This window comes from Trichosurus vulpecula, chromosome 1, assembly GCF_011100635.1.
Source record: "Trichosurus vulpecula isolate mTriVul1 chromosome 1, mTriVul1.pri, whole genome shotgun sequence".
Lineage (NCBI taxonomy): Eukaryota > Metazoa > Chordata > Mammalia > Diprotodontia > Phalangeridae > Trichosurus > Trichosurus vulpecula.
Window position 1 is genome coordinate 134408391 of NC_050573.1, and position 16260 is coordinate 134424650.

Here is a 16260-nt window from a genome sequence, read left to right on the forward strand (position 1 = left end):
ATTGCTAGGTCAAAGGGTATGCACAGTTTGATAGCCCTTTGGGGATAGTTCTAAATTGTTCCCTGGAGTGGCTGTTGTTACGGTAATCATGGTGGGATTTTTTTTTTTTTTTTTTTGCTGTTCTCTTTTGGACCGCTAAGGTCATCAAGTCTCACCTTTGTTTGAATGGGGCAGGTAAAGTGGGACCCTTTTGTCTTTTGTTTTGGAGTGCTTCTCAGCACTGAGGTAATCAAGTACCTTTGATGAGTCTTGCCTTTCAAATGTAATGGCAAGCAAAGTGGACTTTTTGTTATCTTTGTTTTGGACTGCTTCTCAGCACTAAGGAATCTTTGATTGAATCAAGCGAGCATCTTTGGTGACCTGCTTACTTCAAGGGAAGGCCTAGTTCACATGGGTTTGAGTGGCATGGTTATGATGCCTTCTGACCCTGAAAAAGCATGTATACATGCTTGGAGGTTAGCATTTCACCTTGAGGGGACACACTTAGTAAAAGGGTGTTGGTGACAAGACTTCGGGTAGCCATTGAAGCAGCCCCACCCCTGGCTTTGAAAACCCAGATGTTGGTGCTTCTCACTCTGGTAACTATGTATGTATAACTTTGGTCAGATAGCAAAAAGCCTGTCTGTTGATTTGTGTTATTTACTCTGTTTATATTTTCTCTGTTTGTAATTTCTGTTTATATTTGCTTTGAAGTTCAGGGTACTGGCTTTCCCCCTTGAACTAAGTGAATGATAAATGTATGTTTGATTAAAGTGAGATTGTTAGCCTCTTAAAGTTGCTTTCCTTAGAAAAGCAATTCAAAGAACCTGAGCTAGCAGCCCTCCTGTGTGCTGGGTTTATAAAGACACAGTAGTGGCAAGCAGCATTGTTGTTACACTGGTAAATTTGGCAAATACATTGTAGTTTGTAATTCAGTTCTTATGTAATTATTGAAAACTTTTACAAGGTGTTCCAAAAGTATTAGTGAAGTTTTAAGGTATTAAAGTTTAAAATTGCACCAAGATTTTTGGGATATGCTGTATATTTTCATTCTTTGACATAAATTGATTGCAATTATAAACAATTTCTTTACTCAATCTTGTAATAAATAATCCAAACAATACAGATATCTAGCATATATGTTTATTATTTTAAAAGCTTATTGTTGGGCTTATTAACATTAATTGTAAAGATTATATTTTGTTTTATAAAATAAACACATTTTAAAAGCCAGAACATGTAATATAAAACCACCACTTTAAACAGTATTAGAGTAGGGAAATGACAGTTGGAACAAAGTAGGAAATGCTGATGTTACAGTTGTTTTATGTTTTATGCTTTATCTACCTCCACAGGGCTTGAACTTCCAAAGGGATATTGATGAAGTCAAACATCCTTTTTTATATAAATAATAAGTTAAATGGTTAGGGAAATTAGGTAAACTTTTTTTTTACAACAAAATGACCCAAAGTGTCAAAATACATGAAAACCATGTATCTTTAGATATCATGAGACTTGGTAATCAGTATATGTAGGAATTGAGATAAGATACAGTTTCTATCTTGGTTATGTTACAGATATGATACATGACCCACTTGTGGTATGAACTTCTTTTCAACCTGATTCCACTTTATTTTCTGATCTTGCTACTGTTACATCCCAATCTCATTCACTCTCCTCACTTTCCCATCTATAAAATGAAAGAGTTGTGATTGATGTTCTCTAAGTTCCCTTCTAATTTTAAATCATATGATCCTTAAACATTTTTTACAAGCAGGTGAAGTTTATCCTCAGTGTCCTCTCACTTCCCTTTACTCTGCCCATTTCCTGCCTTTTGTCAAATGTCCCTACCCCAAATACTGAGTGTCTTTTTTTTCTGCTCTACTCTATCTAAAATACTTGCAAAGTACTTGCAATATTATCCTTCTCTTCCTAATCAGTAACATTTTTATTACCTTGAGTGGGCAATAAGAAAGAAATCTGAGAAAATAACTCACACTAAATGACAGCTTAATGAACCACCCCTCCTGAGATTATTTACATTTTCAAAGAAGATGCTTGGAGAAGCCAGTACTTTAGTTCAGAGGAATGTCTCTTTAATGGTGGAATAACAGGTATCATACAGAATGGGAGAAATTTTTTTTTGGAAGGGAAGCTGCTTGGGGCTCTTAAAGTTATGTCACCTAAATGCCAACTTCCTTTCCCACCCATGAGGTTTGTTCTGCCTAGACATGTCAGTGTTTTTGAAATCCAATGCCGGGACAATCTCCAGTATTGATGTATTTTATCAGAAATTAGAATATATACATATAGGTGAGCCACCAGACAAGACAAGGTCAGCTGATGGCAGCAGTTAGAGATTGATACTTGTGTTCCATAACTCATTATTCTTCACCAGATTATTCAGGTGCCTCTCTAACATGATCCTTGCCTCTGGAAAATCACATAGAAAAACTTTTTCTTTGCTAAATATTCAATCTACACAGTCTACTAAACTATGCTAATAATAGCTAGAATAAAACTAGGAGATAATGCTGGGAGGGGAAGAGGTATCATCCTGGAAACAGAAGTTGGGTGATAGAAGAACTGCTTGCCACTTTTACCCTGCTGTCCTAAATGACCCTAGAGTGATACTTGGAAAATTAGGAGACAATGATAGTAGACACTGAAGATATCCAGTCAGATTTAGACGAGCAAGGTAAATCACATGTGTATCACCCACATTTGCCATAAGCATGGGTGATATATTATATGACTATATATTATATGATGTATGATATGACTATAGCTCTTCAACAAGAAGTAAACATTTTTGGAATTTGCTAAATAAGATTGCATGTGAATTGTTATTATTATTATTTTTTTAATGTGTGGCTCCCCCAATGGATGCCTATTTTCAGACTGCTTCCAATCTGATCCAAAAAAGTTAAACTGGAATAAGAATGACCTCTGGGACAGAATGGTTCAAATGAATATTTGATGACCTATTATATTAGATTAATTTGTAATGATTCCATGACTTTTTGGAACAAGAATTTGAAAGTGGCACATCCATGTTCAAATCAGAGATTTCTACAAATTTTAAAATTATAATAAAAAAAATCTACATAACAAAAGGAAACTTTCACATTTGATCCTTGAATTGTTACTTTAAGGAAGTTTGATTAATTTTGATGTCCTTTCCAGTTTTAAATTTTATGATACTATGATTATTTTGAAGGTAAATGGTGATTTTTACATCTTTTTAATCTTATACAGGTAAGTGACTTGAACATTTAAAAAATCTGTTGTTTTTTTTTCTCTGCATCACGGTTACCAAATAGTTCATTGATATGTAGTTTCTTACATATCTCTGGTTTTCAACATGCTCTTCATTGTAATATTTCACCAATTTCATCTGTAATATAAAAATAATACTGATTCAAATGTGATTTAACACCTGTGTTAATTTTAGTCTGTAACAGTTTCATAGTTATGTTGGCAACATAGCTGTAGTTTATTGTGAAGTATTACTATGATAATGATCAACAAAAAATGTATAGTTAGAAACCCTCATACTTGTTTTGTGTATGTAGGAGGTCTTTACAAATTTCAGTTCTTACTCAATTTTTCTTGATAGTTGATTTAACTATCTATCTATCTAGCTAGCTAGCTATCATATAACAATCTATAGCTAATTAAAGGATCTCATAAAACTAAAATCTTGTGAATTCAAAACACAAAATCCTGGAGAACAGGGATTTTAATTATTTGTTATTTTTAAAATATATAATTTTTACCACAATGACTAACAGTAAATCACTTAGGTGGCCACAGAAGAGAAATTACTTGACTTCTAGTCTGGAAACTAAATTAATCACCAACATTTAGATAACAGGATCTTTTTTTATTAAGTTTTTTTTTATTTTTAGTTTACAACACTCAGTTATGCAGTTATCTGTAACTCTGTTATGCAGTTATCTGTAACTTTATCTATAACTCAGTTATCTGAGTTCCAGATTTTCCTTTCCCCCCTTCCCTCCTCCCTCCCCAAGATGGCATGGAATCCGATATATCTTCTACATATAACTTCACATTGAACTTATTTGCACAATAGTCAAGTTGTAAAGAAGAATTATCACCAATGGAATGAATCATGAGAAAGAAAAAATAAAACCAAAAATAAAAAAATAAAAACAAAAACAAAAGAGAGGAAAAAAAATTAAAAAAGGAGAGCAAACAGTTTGCCTCAATCTGCTTTCAGTTTCCATAGTTCTTTCTCTGCATGTAGATATCTCTCGCCCTCATGAGTCCTTCGGAGTTGTCTTTGAACCTTGTATTGCTGAGAAGAGCTAAGCCTATCAAGATTGGTCATCAAAGAATCCATGTATCTGTGGTTGTGTATAATGTTCTCCTAGTTCTGCTCCACTCACTCAGCATCATATTGTATAGGTTTTTCCAGGTTATTATGAAATCCATATCTTCCCCATTTCTTATAGTACAATAGTATTCCATTATATTCATATACCACAACTTGTTCAGCCATTCCCCAACTGACGGGCATCCCCTTGATTTCCAATTCTTTGCTACTACAAAAAGAGCCACTATAAATATTTTTGTACATACGGATCCTTTCCCCACTTATGTGATCTCTTTGGGATACAACCCTAGAAGTAGTATTGCTGGGTCAAAGGGTATGAACATTTTTATAGCCCTTTGGGCATAGTTCCAAATTGCTCTTTAGAATGGCTGGATCACTTCACAACTTCACCAGTAGCGTAACAGTATTCCAATTTTCCCACATCCTCTCTAGCATTTATCATTTTCCTGTTTTGTCATTTTAGCCAATCTGACAGGAGAGATGTGGTACCTAAGAGTTGTTTTGATTTGCATTTCTCTAATCAGTAGTGATTTAGAACATTTTTTCATATGCCTACAGATATCTTTAATTTCTTCCTCTGAAAACTGCCTGTTCATATCCTTTGGCCATTTCTCAATTGGGGAATGACTTGTATTCCTATAAGTTTGGCTCAGTTCCCTGTATATTTTGGAGATGAGTCCTTTATCAGAGACACTATTTGTAAAGATTTTCTCCCAATTTTCTGCTTCCCTCCTCGTCTTTGTTGCATTGGCTTTTTTTGTACAAAAACATTTCAATTTAACATAATCAAAATTATCCATTTTGCATTTTGTAATGCTCTTTATCTCTTGTTGGGTCATGAATTCTTTTCTTTTCCATAAATCTGATAGGTAAACTATTCCTTGCTCTTTCAAATTGCTTATAGTATCGGCCTTTATTCCTAAATCATGAACCATTTTGACTTTATTTTGGTATATGGGATAAGATATTGGTCTATGCCCAGTTTCTGCCCTACTATTTTCCAATTTTCCCAGAAGTTTTTGTGAAATAGTGAATTCTTAGCCCATAAGCTGGATTCTTTAGGTTTATCAAAGAGTAGATTGCTGTAGTCATTGACTACTGCGTCTTGTGTGCCTCACCTATTCCACTGATCCACAACTGTTTCTTAGCCAGTACCAGGTAGTTTTGATGACTACTGCTTTATAATACAGTTTAATATCTGGTATGGCTAGGCCACCTTCCCTAGCATTTCTTTTCATTAATTCCCTAGATATTCTAGACCTCTTGTTCTTCCAGATGAATTTGGTTATTATTTTATCCAGTTCTGTAAAATAGTTTTTTGGTTGTTCAATCGGTATGGCACTGAATAAATTAATTTAGGTAAAATTGTCATTTTTATTATATTAGTTTGGCCTAACCATGAGCAACTGATATTTTTCCATTTATTTAGATCTGACTTTATTTGTGTGAAAAGTGTTTCATAATTATGTTCATATAGGCCCTGGATTTCTCTTGGCAAATAGACTCCCAAATATTTTATAGTGTCTACAATAACTTTGAATGGAATTTCTCTATCTCTTGCTGTTGGGCTTTGTTAGTAATGTATAGGAATGCCGAGGATTTATGCGGGTTTATTTTATATCCTCCAACTTTGCTAAAGTTGTTTATTATTTCAAGTAGTTTTTTTACTTCATTCTCTAGGATTCTCTAAGTAAATCATCATATCATCTGCAAAAAGTGATAATTTAGTTTCTTCTTTGCCTGTTCTAATTCCTTCAATTTCTTTTTCTTCTCTTATTGCTACAGCTAATGTTTCTAGTACCAAATTGAATAATAGGGGTGATAATGGACATCCTTGTTTCACCCCTATTATGGGGAATGCATCTAGCTTATCCCCATTACAAATAATGTTTGTTGATGGTTTTAGGTAGATGCTATTTATAATTTTAAGGAAGGCTCCATTTATTCCTATGCTTTCCAGTGTTTTTAATAGGAATGGGTGTTGTATTTTGTCAAAGGCTTTTTTTGCATCTATTGAGATGATCATATGGTTTCTGCTAGTTTTGTTATTGATATGATCAATTATGCTGATAGGTTTCTTAATATTGAATCAGCCTTGCATTCCTGGAATAAATCCCACTTGGTCATAGTGTATTATTCTCATGATAAGTTGCTGCAATCTTTTTGCTAATATTTTATTTAAAATTTTTGCATCAATATTCATTAGGGAAATTGGTCTAGAATTTTGTTTCTCTGTTTTGACTCTTCCTTGTTTAGGTATTAGTACCATATTTGTGTCATTAAAAGAATTTGGTAGGAGTCCTTCTTCACCTATTTTCTCAAGTATCTTATAAAGTATAGGAATTAATTGCTCTTTGAATGTTTGATAAAATTCATATCTAAAACCATCTGGCCCTGGAGATTTTTTCCTAGGGAGTTCATTGATAGCTTGCTCAATTTCTTTTTCTGAGATGCGGTTATTAAGGTGTTTTACTTCCTCTTCTGTTAACCTGGGAAATTTATATTTTTGTAGATATTCATCCATATCCCTAAGGTTCTCAAATTTATGGGCATATAATTGGGCAAAATAATTCCTAATTATTGTTTTAATTTCTTCTTCATTGGAGTGAATTCACCCTTTTCATTTTTGATACTGGTGATCTGATTTTCTTCTTTTTTTAAATCAAATTGACCAAAGGTTTATCAATTTTGTCAGTTTTTTCATAAAACCACCTCTTGGTTTTGTTAATTTAATAGTTTTCTTGATTTCAATTTTATTAATCTCACCTTTGATTTTCAGTATTTCTAATTTGGTATTTAATTGGGGATTTTCAATTTGTTCTTTTTCTAGTTTTTTCAGTTGCATGCCCAATTCATCGATCTCCTTTTTCTCTATTTTATTCATGTAAGCATTTAGAGATATAAAACTTCCCCTAAGAACTGCTTTTGCTGCATCCCATAATTTTTGGTATGTTGTTTCATTATTGTCATTCTCTTGAATGAAGTTATTAATTGTTTCTCTGATTTGTTCTTTGGCTCACTCATTCTTTAGAATTAGATTATTTAGTTTCCAATTAATTTTTAGCTTATTTTTCCATGGTTCTTTGTTACAAATAATTTTTATTGCATCATGATCTGAAAAGGATGCTTTGACTACTTCTGCCTTTCTGCACTGGATTGTGAGGTTTTTATGCCCTAGTACTTGGTCAATTTTTGAATATGTGCCATGTACCACTGAGAAAAAAAGTATATTCCTTTTTATCCCCATTTGGTTTTCTCTAGAGGTCAATCATATCTGCTTTTTCTAAAATTCTGTTCACCTCCTTAACTTCTTTCTTGTTTATTTTGAGGTTAGGTTTATCAAATTCACTAGTATGGGTTTACTGTCTATTTCTTCCTGTAACTCCCTGAACTTCTCCTCTAAGAATCTGCATGCTATACCACTTGGTGCATATATGTTAAATAATGATATTGCTTCATTGTTTATGGTGCTTTTTAGCAGGACATAGTGACCTTCCTTATCTCTTTTAATTAAATCTATCTTTGCTTTTGGTTTGTCTGAGATTAGGATTGCTACACCTGCTTTTTTTACTTTAGCTGAAGCACAATATATTCCACTCCAGTCTTTTACCTTTACCCTGTGTGTATCCCCCCTGTTTCAAATGTGTTTCTTGTAAACAGCATATTGCAGGATTATGGTTTTTAATCCATTCTGCTGTCTGCTTCTGTTTTATGGGAGAGTTCATCCCAATTGCATTCACAGTTATTATTACTATCTGTGTCTTTTTCTCCATCCTATTTCTCCCCTGTTTATGCTTCCATTTCTCTCTTTCCCCTTCCACTGCTCAACAGAGTTTTGCTCTTGACTGCCACCTTCCTCAGTTTACCCTCCCTCTTGATTCCCCTCCCTTATCATACTGTTTTCCCCTTGCTACTTCTTCCCTCTCTTCTGACCACCCAGCATCCCCTTTTTCCCCTTTCCCCTCCTACTGCCTGTAGGACACATTAGATTTCTATACTTATCAGGGTATGTTATTCCCTTCTTGAACCAAATCCAATGCTCTTCTCCCTCCCTTCTTTCCCTCTGCTACAATATGGTTTTGTGCCTCTTCATGTGATGTAATTTACCCTTTTCTACTACCTCCTTACCTCTTCTCCCATCCCTTTATATCTCTTAATTACATTTTTTATCACTCTATCGGTTATTTTATACCGATACCCACAGTCTATGAATATCCCTTTCAATTGTCATAATAAGTATACAATTCTCAAGATTGACATATATATGTATATATATATATGTATATAAAACATATATAAAACAAAATAATCCTATATTGGGATGTAACTAATTAGCCTTATTGATTAACTAAGGGTATTTTCCCCCTGTTTACCTTTCTATGTCTCTCTTGAGTTTTGTATTTGGAGATCAAATTTTCCATTGAGCTCTGGCCTTTTCATCACAAAGGTCTGGCATTCCCTTATTTCATTGGATGTCCATCTCCTTGCCTGAAAAATTATTCTCAGTTTTGCTGGGTAGTTGGTCCTTGGTTGTAGTCCAAGCTCCTTTGCCTTTTGGAATATCGTATTCCAATTTCTCCTCTCATTTAAGATAGAAGATAGAAAGATCCTGCATGATCCTGACTGTAGTTCTGTGATATTTGAATTGTTTCTTCCTAGCCTCTTGCAGTATTTTCTCCTTGACCTGTAGTTCTGGAATTTGGCTATAATATTTCTTGGAATTTTTAATTTGGGATCTTTTTCAGGGGGTGATTGATGGATTCTTTCAATGATAATTTTACCCTCTGGTTCTAGGACCTCCAGGCAATTTTCCTTAAGGTTTCATGGAAGATACTATCCAGACTCTTTTTTTCATCATAGCTTTCAGGTAGACCAGTAATTCTTAGATTGTCTCTCCTGGATCTATTTTCCAAGTCAGTTGTTTTTCCGATCAGATATTTCATGTTTTCTTCTATTTTTTCATTCTTTAGATTTTGTTTGACTGATTCTTGATGTATCATAGATTCATTAGCTTCTACTTGCCCAATTCGCATTTTTAATGTTTTGTTTTCTTCCTTTATCTTCTCTATCTCCTTTTCCATTTGGTTGATTTTACTTTTAATGAGACATTTTCTCATTTATATTCTGATTTTCCTTAACCGATTCCCCAAGTTTACCTTTTAAAGATTTGTTTTCCTCATTGAATATTTTTCCATTTTTTCTTTTACCTCCCTAATTTGGTTTTTAAAGTCCTCCTTGAGTTCTTCCAGGAATGTTTTTTGGTCTGGAGACCATTTCACTTTCCCTGTTGAAGTTTCAGATGTGGGTGTAGTGTCCATCCTGTCCTCTTCTGAATTGGTAATTTGATCTTCCCTGTCTCCATAATACAAATCAATTGTCTTTGGCTTCTTAGCGTGTTTTTTCATGGTATTTCTTTTACCTCCTGGCTTCTAAAGTGGATCTCTGTTTCTGAGGCTCAGGAGGCTCTGTCCCAAGTTTCTTGTGTTTGAATCTGTGGGTCTGCTCACTGGCTTTATGTTCTATAGCCTCTGGTTTTGTGAGGTGTGGGAGAGGGGTGATCTGGCTGCTGGGGGGGTTCTCCTCTTCCCCAGCAGTGTTCTACAGAATGGGTGGTCTCAGCTCTTTTCTGTGCTGGTGTCTGCCACTTCCCCTGGCTGTGCAATGGCCCAGTCTGGGTTCCTGGCTTTGATGTTTGTTAGCTCTACCCCTTGGGGCTCAGTTACTCTCGTTGTTCTGCTGAGGTGAGGGTTGCTGGGACACCTCTATTCCTGCACTAGTCTCCTTCCACCACCACAGGAAGGGCCCTCTCCCCCACTTCTCTCACTACTGAAGCCCCCCTTCTGGCTCCTCTGTTTCTGCTGAGGTATTATTCTCTCAATTTATTCAAGGGAGGGATAAAAGCCATTTTGCCTGTCCATCATGGCTCCCGGAAGTTCAAGAAGGCGAGTTTCAAACCTTTAGACTGTGGGTTGGAAGCCTCCAGGCTAGGTGCTCCCATGGCCGCAGGCTCTGTGCTCTGACACACTCACGTCCTGGGCTGAGAGGCCTGGAGCTCAATCATGGCTGTAGCCAGTACTTCCACCCTGGGTCTGTTCCTGCTCCAGCATTTCACTCACCCAGCGCTCTCCCAGACCCACATGCTGGCTGGATTCCTCTGCTGTTCCAGGTTGGTTTGGTCTGCTCTGGTGCCATTCTGCATGCCTGGCACTCCTACCCCTCTCAATCTATTAGTGGCTTCTAACTCTCTCAAATCTGCTCCCCATGATCTTCTATAGTAACCAGTACATCTTTAGAAAGAACAAACATCTAAGCCTCTTCAACAATAAAGTTATGGACAAAATGAGTAGTGGAGGAAATAAGGGTGCAACTCATTTTAGCAGTAGCTCAGAATGCTGGTCAGCAAGTTGGAAATGTGGTGCTAAGATCATACTAGGCAGCTAGGTATTACATTTGATAGAGTGCTAGATAGGAAAACTTGAATTCAAATATGACCTCAGACACCTACTAGCTGTGTGAGCCTGGGCAAGTTACTTACCCTCTATCTGCCTCAATTTCATTATCTGTGAAATGAGGATAGTAATAGAATATCTTTCAGGGTCATTGTGAAGATAAAACTGGATAATATTTGGAAAGTGCTTTGCAAACCTTAAAGCATGATATCAAATGCTAGCTATTATTAGTTATCAGTGTAAAGTGTGCATGAAACATAAAGGATTCTAAGATCATATCAGTATATCAGTATTAGATATGTGCCACATATTTCAATGTTTCAAAAGATCTGTGCTTTCATCAGTGGGGCTAGTGGCTACACTGATACAAATTGCAATCCCTCTTCACCCCCATGGCCCTCTGGAAACAAATAAACAAAACCAACTTTTCAAAAATGAAGCACCCTCAAAATCTCCTGATGTTCATATTTTTGCTAAAAGAATTATTTTCCTGTGAACACTGGAAAACTTCAAATCATCCTTGACCCATTCTCTTCTTCTGTCCCCCTAAGTTCTGCCCAATATATGAAAGTTTCTGTCATAGACTTGTTACTAGCTTCTTTGTCTTTGGTCTTTTCCTAGTCCACTAATTATGCATACTGCTACCAGATTAATCTTCATTAATCATTACTTTCGTTTTGTCCATCCCTTGCTCTCCTCATCCTGAAAAACTCCAATGGCTCTGTGATATCCAAAGGTTCAAGGCCAAAATCCTTAGTCTGGCATTCAAGGATTTCCATAGTCTTACCCTAAAGTAACTTTAATTCTAACTTTAATTGCTATTACTCCCTGAATAAAATGATTTCTATTTACTGTACTATTTAAGTGGTTTGAGGTTACTAGGAATCCCCAAATACAAGGGTGTAGGGTGGGCCTGCCTTGAAAGAATTTGACCCCTCAAGCCTTCTTTCAGTCAGAGTAGTGAAGTTTTATCACACACCAACTGGGCAGGCAAGATTTCTAGTAAATCTGCTAATTTCATGAGGATGGGACTGATACTTTTATACAGAAAAAGACCGTGGGAAGATCTGGATGGGACTAAGGAGTGGCAAGTAGCCTGGGGTGGGCTAGGTACAGAGTATGAAAGGAGTTAAGCAGTAGGCCCACAATGAAAGGACAATTAAAAAGATTATACTGGGACGGACCAGATGCCTTGGGGAATTCCAGGAACTGGATTTAGTGGGTGGGTTGCTGAAATGTGTGAGAAAGTTCAAGGACTTTTTTTAGGGGTCCCATTGCCTCATGAGCCCCATCACTATGAACATATATAAGTTATTTTGATTTCTACAATTTTATCCATGTTTTATTCTTTACCTGAAATGCCATTTCCTCTACTAGGTCTTCACTGAGTATTCCACTTCACAATAATGACATCCGATGATGAACTACACTGTATATAACATGATATTGTCACTGCTTTCAATTGTTATTTAGGATTTCATATGTATGCCTCATCTTCCCAATGAAACTGTTAATTTTTCAAGAATAGGGAACATATTTTCTTCTTCTCTGTACCTGGCCTGCCTTTCCCTTTCTCCCCTCCCCTACCTCCAACCTTATTTGTAAGGCTTAGTCCTTATGTATGGTCCTGGACATAGACACATAGTAAATAGTCAGTGGTTTTTTTGGTATTCATTTTTTTAAAAAAGGATCTTCAAATTCTTTAATATGTGAAATAATTTGTAAGAGAGAAAACAAAACCTTACCTACAGTTTCCTTCAGAATCAAAACAGCAGTCATAAATATTTCTAAGAGAAGTCTTCCCCCTAATAGACATACAACTACAATAGTGACTTTCTGAGCAGCTGAGTCCATATTTAATGATTTGCTGTCACTGCTGCTGGAGCTGGACTGTACTGGCAAGCTGAAAGACCTCGATTCCACTCGGACATCATTCAATACAAACTCAATCTTATAATTTTTCCCTGTAAGACAAAATCATGACCAGGTTTCTCTGTAAAACAAAACTATAATTCTTCCTCTTCCCCCCATACAACTCTTAGTTTTTTCCACAGACTTAGAATATATTTTGGTGCATAAAACGGTTCTTGGAATTGTCGTCTTATTAATGATTATGTAAGAATCCTTCTTAATTCTTATTAATACACATGTTCTACCTCTCTTCAATTATAAGGAGATACAAGATTTTTTTCTCCATAGAATCTACACCTCCCATTCTTTCCTCACTACTATCCTTTGGTCAAAAGCAACTAATTCTAAGCCATGAAAAATTGATAAACTTCACTATTATTAATCAATCAACTTTTATTAAGGGCCTACTATGTGACAGGTGGTGTGCTAAGCACTAGAATTACAAAAGAGGCCATTACCCTCAAGGAATTTACAATCTACAACATGTAAACAAATATATCAAACAGGCTGTATACAGGAATAATAGGAAATAATTAATGGAGGGAAGACATTGGAATTAAGAGGGGATGGAGAAATCTTCCTGTAATGGTATCTCAAGGCTGGATTTTTGTTTTTGCATAATCAATCAATAAATCAGTAAATATTTATTAAGCACCTACTATTTGCCAGTTACTGCAAAATAAACAGAACTAGTGTTTAACCATTTGCATTTTCTATTGAATTCTTAATTACTGTTCTTGCTATTTTAGGGGAAAACAAGGTTAGGTCTTGACCTCATGGGGTTCTGGCAAATAATGACAAAGTATTTTCATAACAATTGGCCTGAAGGGGTTCTGTTCTGATGACTGTTCAGGCACGGTTGCAATTCATAGCAAAAATTCACTTGAAGTTCTTTATGTTTTTTATATTTAGGAGACCAGATTAAGATAAGGTTCAGGGGAAATATTCCTTCATGTTTTTTTAACTGGAATTTCTTTTTTCTTCCATGTTCTAAAAAAAGAAATCTAACTCTGCCAACTTTTCTCTAACATACCCAAACTAGTTACTGATGTGGTAAAATGGTGAAATATTCACAAATATAGTATTTTAAAGTATGGTCCTAAAACTTAAATGTCAGTACCATTTGAAGTTCTAATTAGCCAAGGAACTACTGGTTTTAACAACCAGTACCCTCCTGGGAAGTATACAGGATCATAGAATGGCCTCCATGCCTGGAATGCTTTCCTACTTTGTCCCCACCTGTTGCTTTCCTTGGTTTCCTTTAAGTTCCAACTAAAATCTCATCTTCTACAGGAAGCTTTTCCAAATCCCTCTTAATTCTAGTGCTTTTCTTCTTATTTATTTCCTACTTATTCTGTATATAACTTAGTTATGCATCTTTGTTTGCTTGTTGTCTTCCTGATTAAATTGTTCATTCCTCCAGGGCAGGGACTGACTGACTTTTTTGTATCCCCAATGCTTAGCATAGTACCTGGCATGTAGAATTCACTTAATAAATGTTTATTGACTACTGACTACTGAACTGGAAGGGATATCATTAATAATCTAGTTCACTCCTTTCATTTTAGGAGGAAGCACCTCTAGAGAGGTCACTTGTCCAAGGTCATACAGCTAATAAGTGGTAGTATTAGCATTCAAACTCAGGTTTTCTGACCTGCAAGTCCAGTGCTCTCTCCACTATACCATGTTAGCTTTTGTCATAAATATCCCTCTATGATTCACTGCTGTGGGATTAATAATAACTTTCTCTTCCCATTACCCATTTTTAACAGTAGAATTTCTTCAGAAAAGAAGAGGGAAAAGGAATGGTAAATGATAATTATAAATATTTGTAAGATGTATATGTGTACATTTATGCTAACTATATAAACTATATAATTTGCCTCAGTATACATATTTCTACATTCCTTTTTTTGTCTATGCATGGTACACAGCTATGCCTTTGCATGAAAGACCCTATAGCACAATGTGAAGAATGTTGGTCTTAGAGTTAGCAAGATCTATGCCGCTGATACATGGCTGTAAAACTTGAGCCAAATCATCTAATCTTACTGAGTCTGTTTCCTCTTTTGTAAAATGGGTATAATTTAATATAACTCACTGTTGTGAGGATAAAATGAGCTAATGAAAGGGAAGTACTTTGTAAACCTTAAAGGACTAGAGTTCATGGCTAGACCATTCTCTTTTGATTTCCTGTGGATTTCACTATGGAGGATTTATAGCATGCCAAGAGTTTGATGAAATTAGTAGTTTAAGGACAGACCATTGGGAAAATATAGCCATCATTAAGGAATTTCCTTCAATTCAACCCCCCGAAGGACATCTTTGATGACAATGGCAAAGATATTTCACACCTTATTTGATGGCAATACTGAACATAGTTACCTCCAATGTTGTATTCATCAGTTTCATATAATTTTGAATGGTTTATGGGAGATATTTTGTTTGAAGAAAGCCTACGCATCTTTTTTGGGGGGGGGGGAGGGAGTCAAATGCTTTTTTGAAAAGTACTTAAGCAGTTGATATTGCCAGATCAGATATTCTCAATATCTTTGATTCAGTTGTTCGCAAGTTCTTGCCTCTTTCCTCTTTATATTTTCATAAAGGATATGCTTGATGCCTGATTAAACTATTCACACAAAAATTCTATAGAGAAGAGAAAGTAGGCAGAGGATTTTGTAGTCTCAGGTGTGTTCTTGATTACTTTTTCCCCTAAAAGCATAATCTGTGATCATTTTCATTCTATTCTTTGAAATATGTTGAAAATTGATCTATAAATTCCTTTAAATCTGTGGCCTTTGGTAAAGACTTCATCTGTATGTACTCAGTCAATTCTAAGTAGTCACTCAAATGTCACTTTCTTAAGTGCTATGGCTACTTCCTCATATAGTACATTGGAAACTGAGGTGGTAGCATTCAAATGTGGAAGATTGTTAATAAGAATATGTGCTCAATGTGGAGCATCATTTCTACCATATTTCTTACAAAGATGAAAAAGTGGAAAATATGAAAACTGTGGAAAATGTGCCACTATAAAAATGTTGCTAGGTTTAGCCCATTTCTCTTCCTTCTCTCAACATTCCCCTCCAAACAACTCTAAAATGACACCTCAAATCTAATTCTGGAGTGGTAGAGCCAACAAAAGTTCGTAGTGAGACATTTTTCTAGCCTAAGACAACTTAGGAGTTCGTCAGGAGAATCTATGACACCAGGGTGAGGGCATGCCTGGAGTACACATAGCTGCAGCAGTAGTGAGCCTTGGTGGCAGCTTCAACAGGGGTAGCAACAACTTCTGGATCTCTCAGCCCAGAAATGGTAAGGGGGTTGGACAAGTGGTCAGAAAGAGATCACAGGGAACTCTTTGCTGGCACTGGGTGCAGAACCGGGGGCTGTTTGGCAACTTTATTTCTATATGCAGTTCTGGGCCACAGTTTCAGGGCAGAGGAGACTTGCCTGTGTTTGGTTATAATGGAGCAGGGGCCCTGGTCATTGTTGCAGGGCTGAGAGGAGCACTAGCACTTGTGCTCACAGTGGAACAGTGGCCCTTACTGCATAAAAAAG

The 16260-nt window shown here is 35.9% G+C and overlaps 1 protein-coding gene across 1 annotated transcript in view; it reads right to left on the reverse strand.

Annotated features, from left to right (window-relative positions):
- Positions 1 to 3307: 3307 nt before the first annotated feature.
- PKHD1L1 (PKHD1 like 1) overlaps positions 3308 to 16260 on the reverse strand; it is a 190671-nt gene continuing 177718 nt past the window's right edge. The window contains exons 77-78 of the mRNA XM_036765700.1: positions 12534 to 12752; positions 3308 to 3376 (exon numbers count right to left, since the gene is read on the reverse strand). Coding sequence (XP_036621595.1) covers positions 3351 to 3376; positions 12534 to 12752 — 245 coding nt within the window. The 3' untranslated portion in view covers positions 3308 to 3350. The remainder of the gene's footprint in view (positions 3377 to 12533; positions 12753 to 16260) is intronic.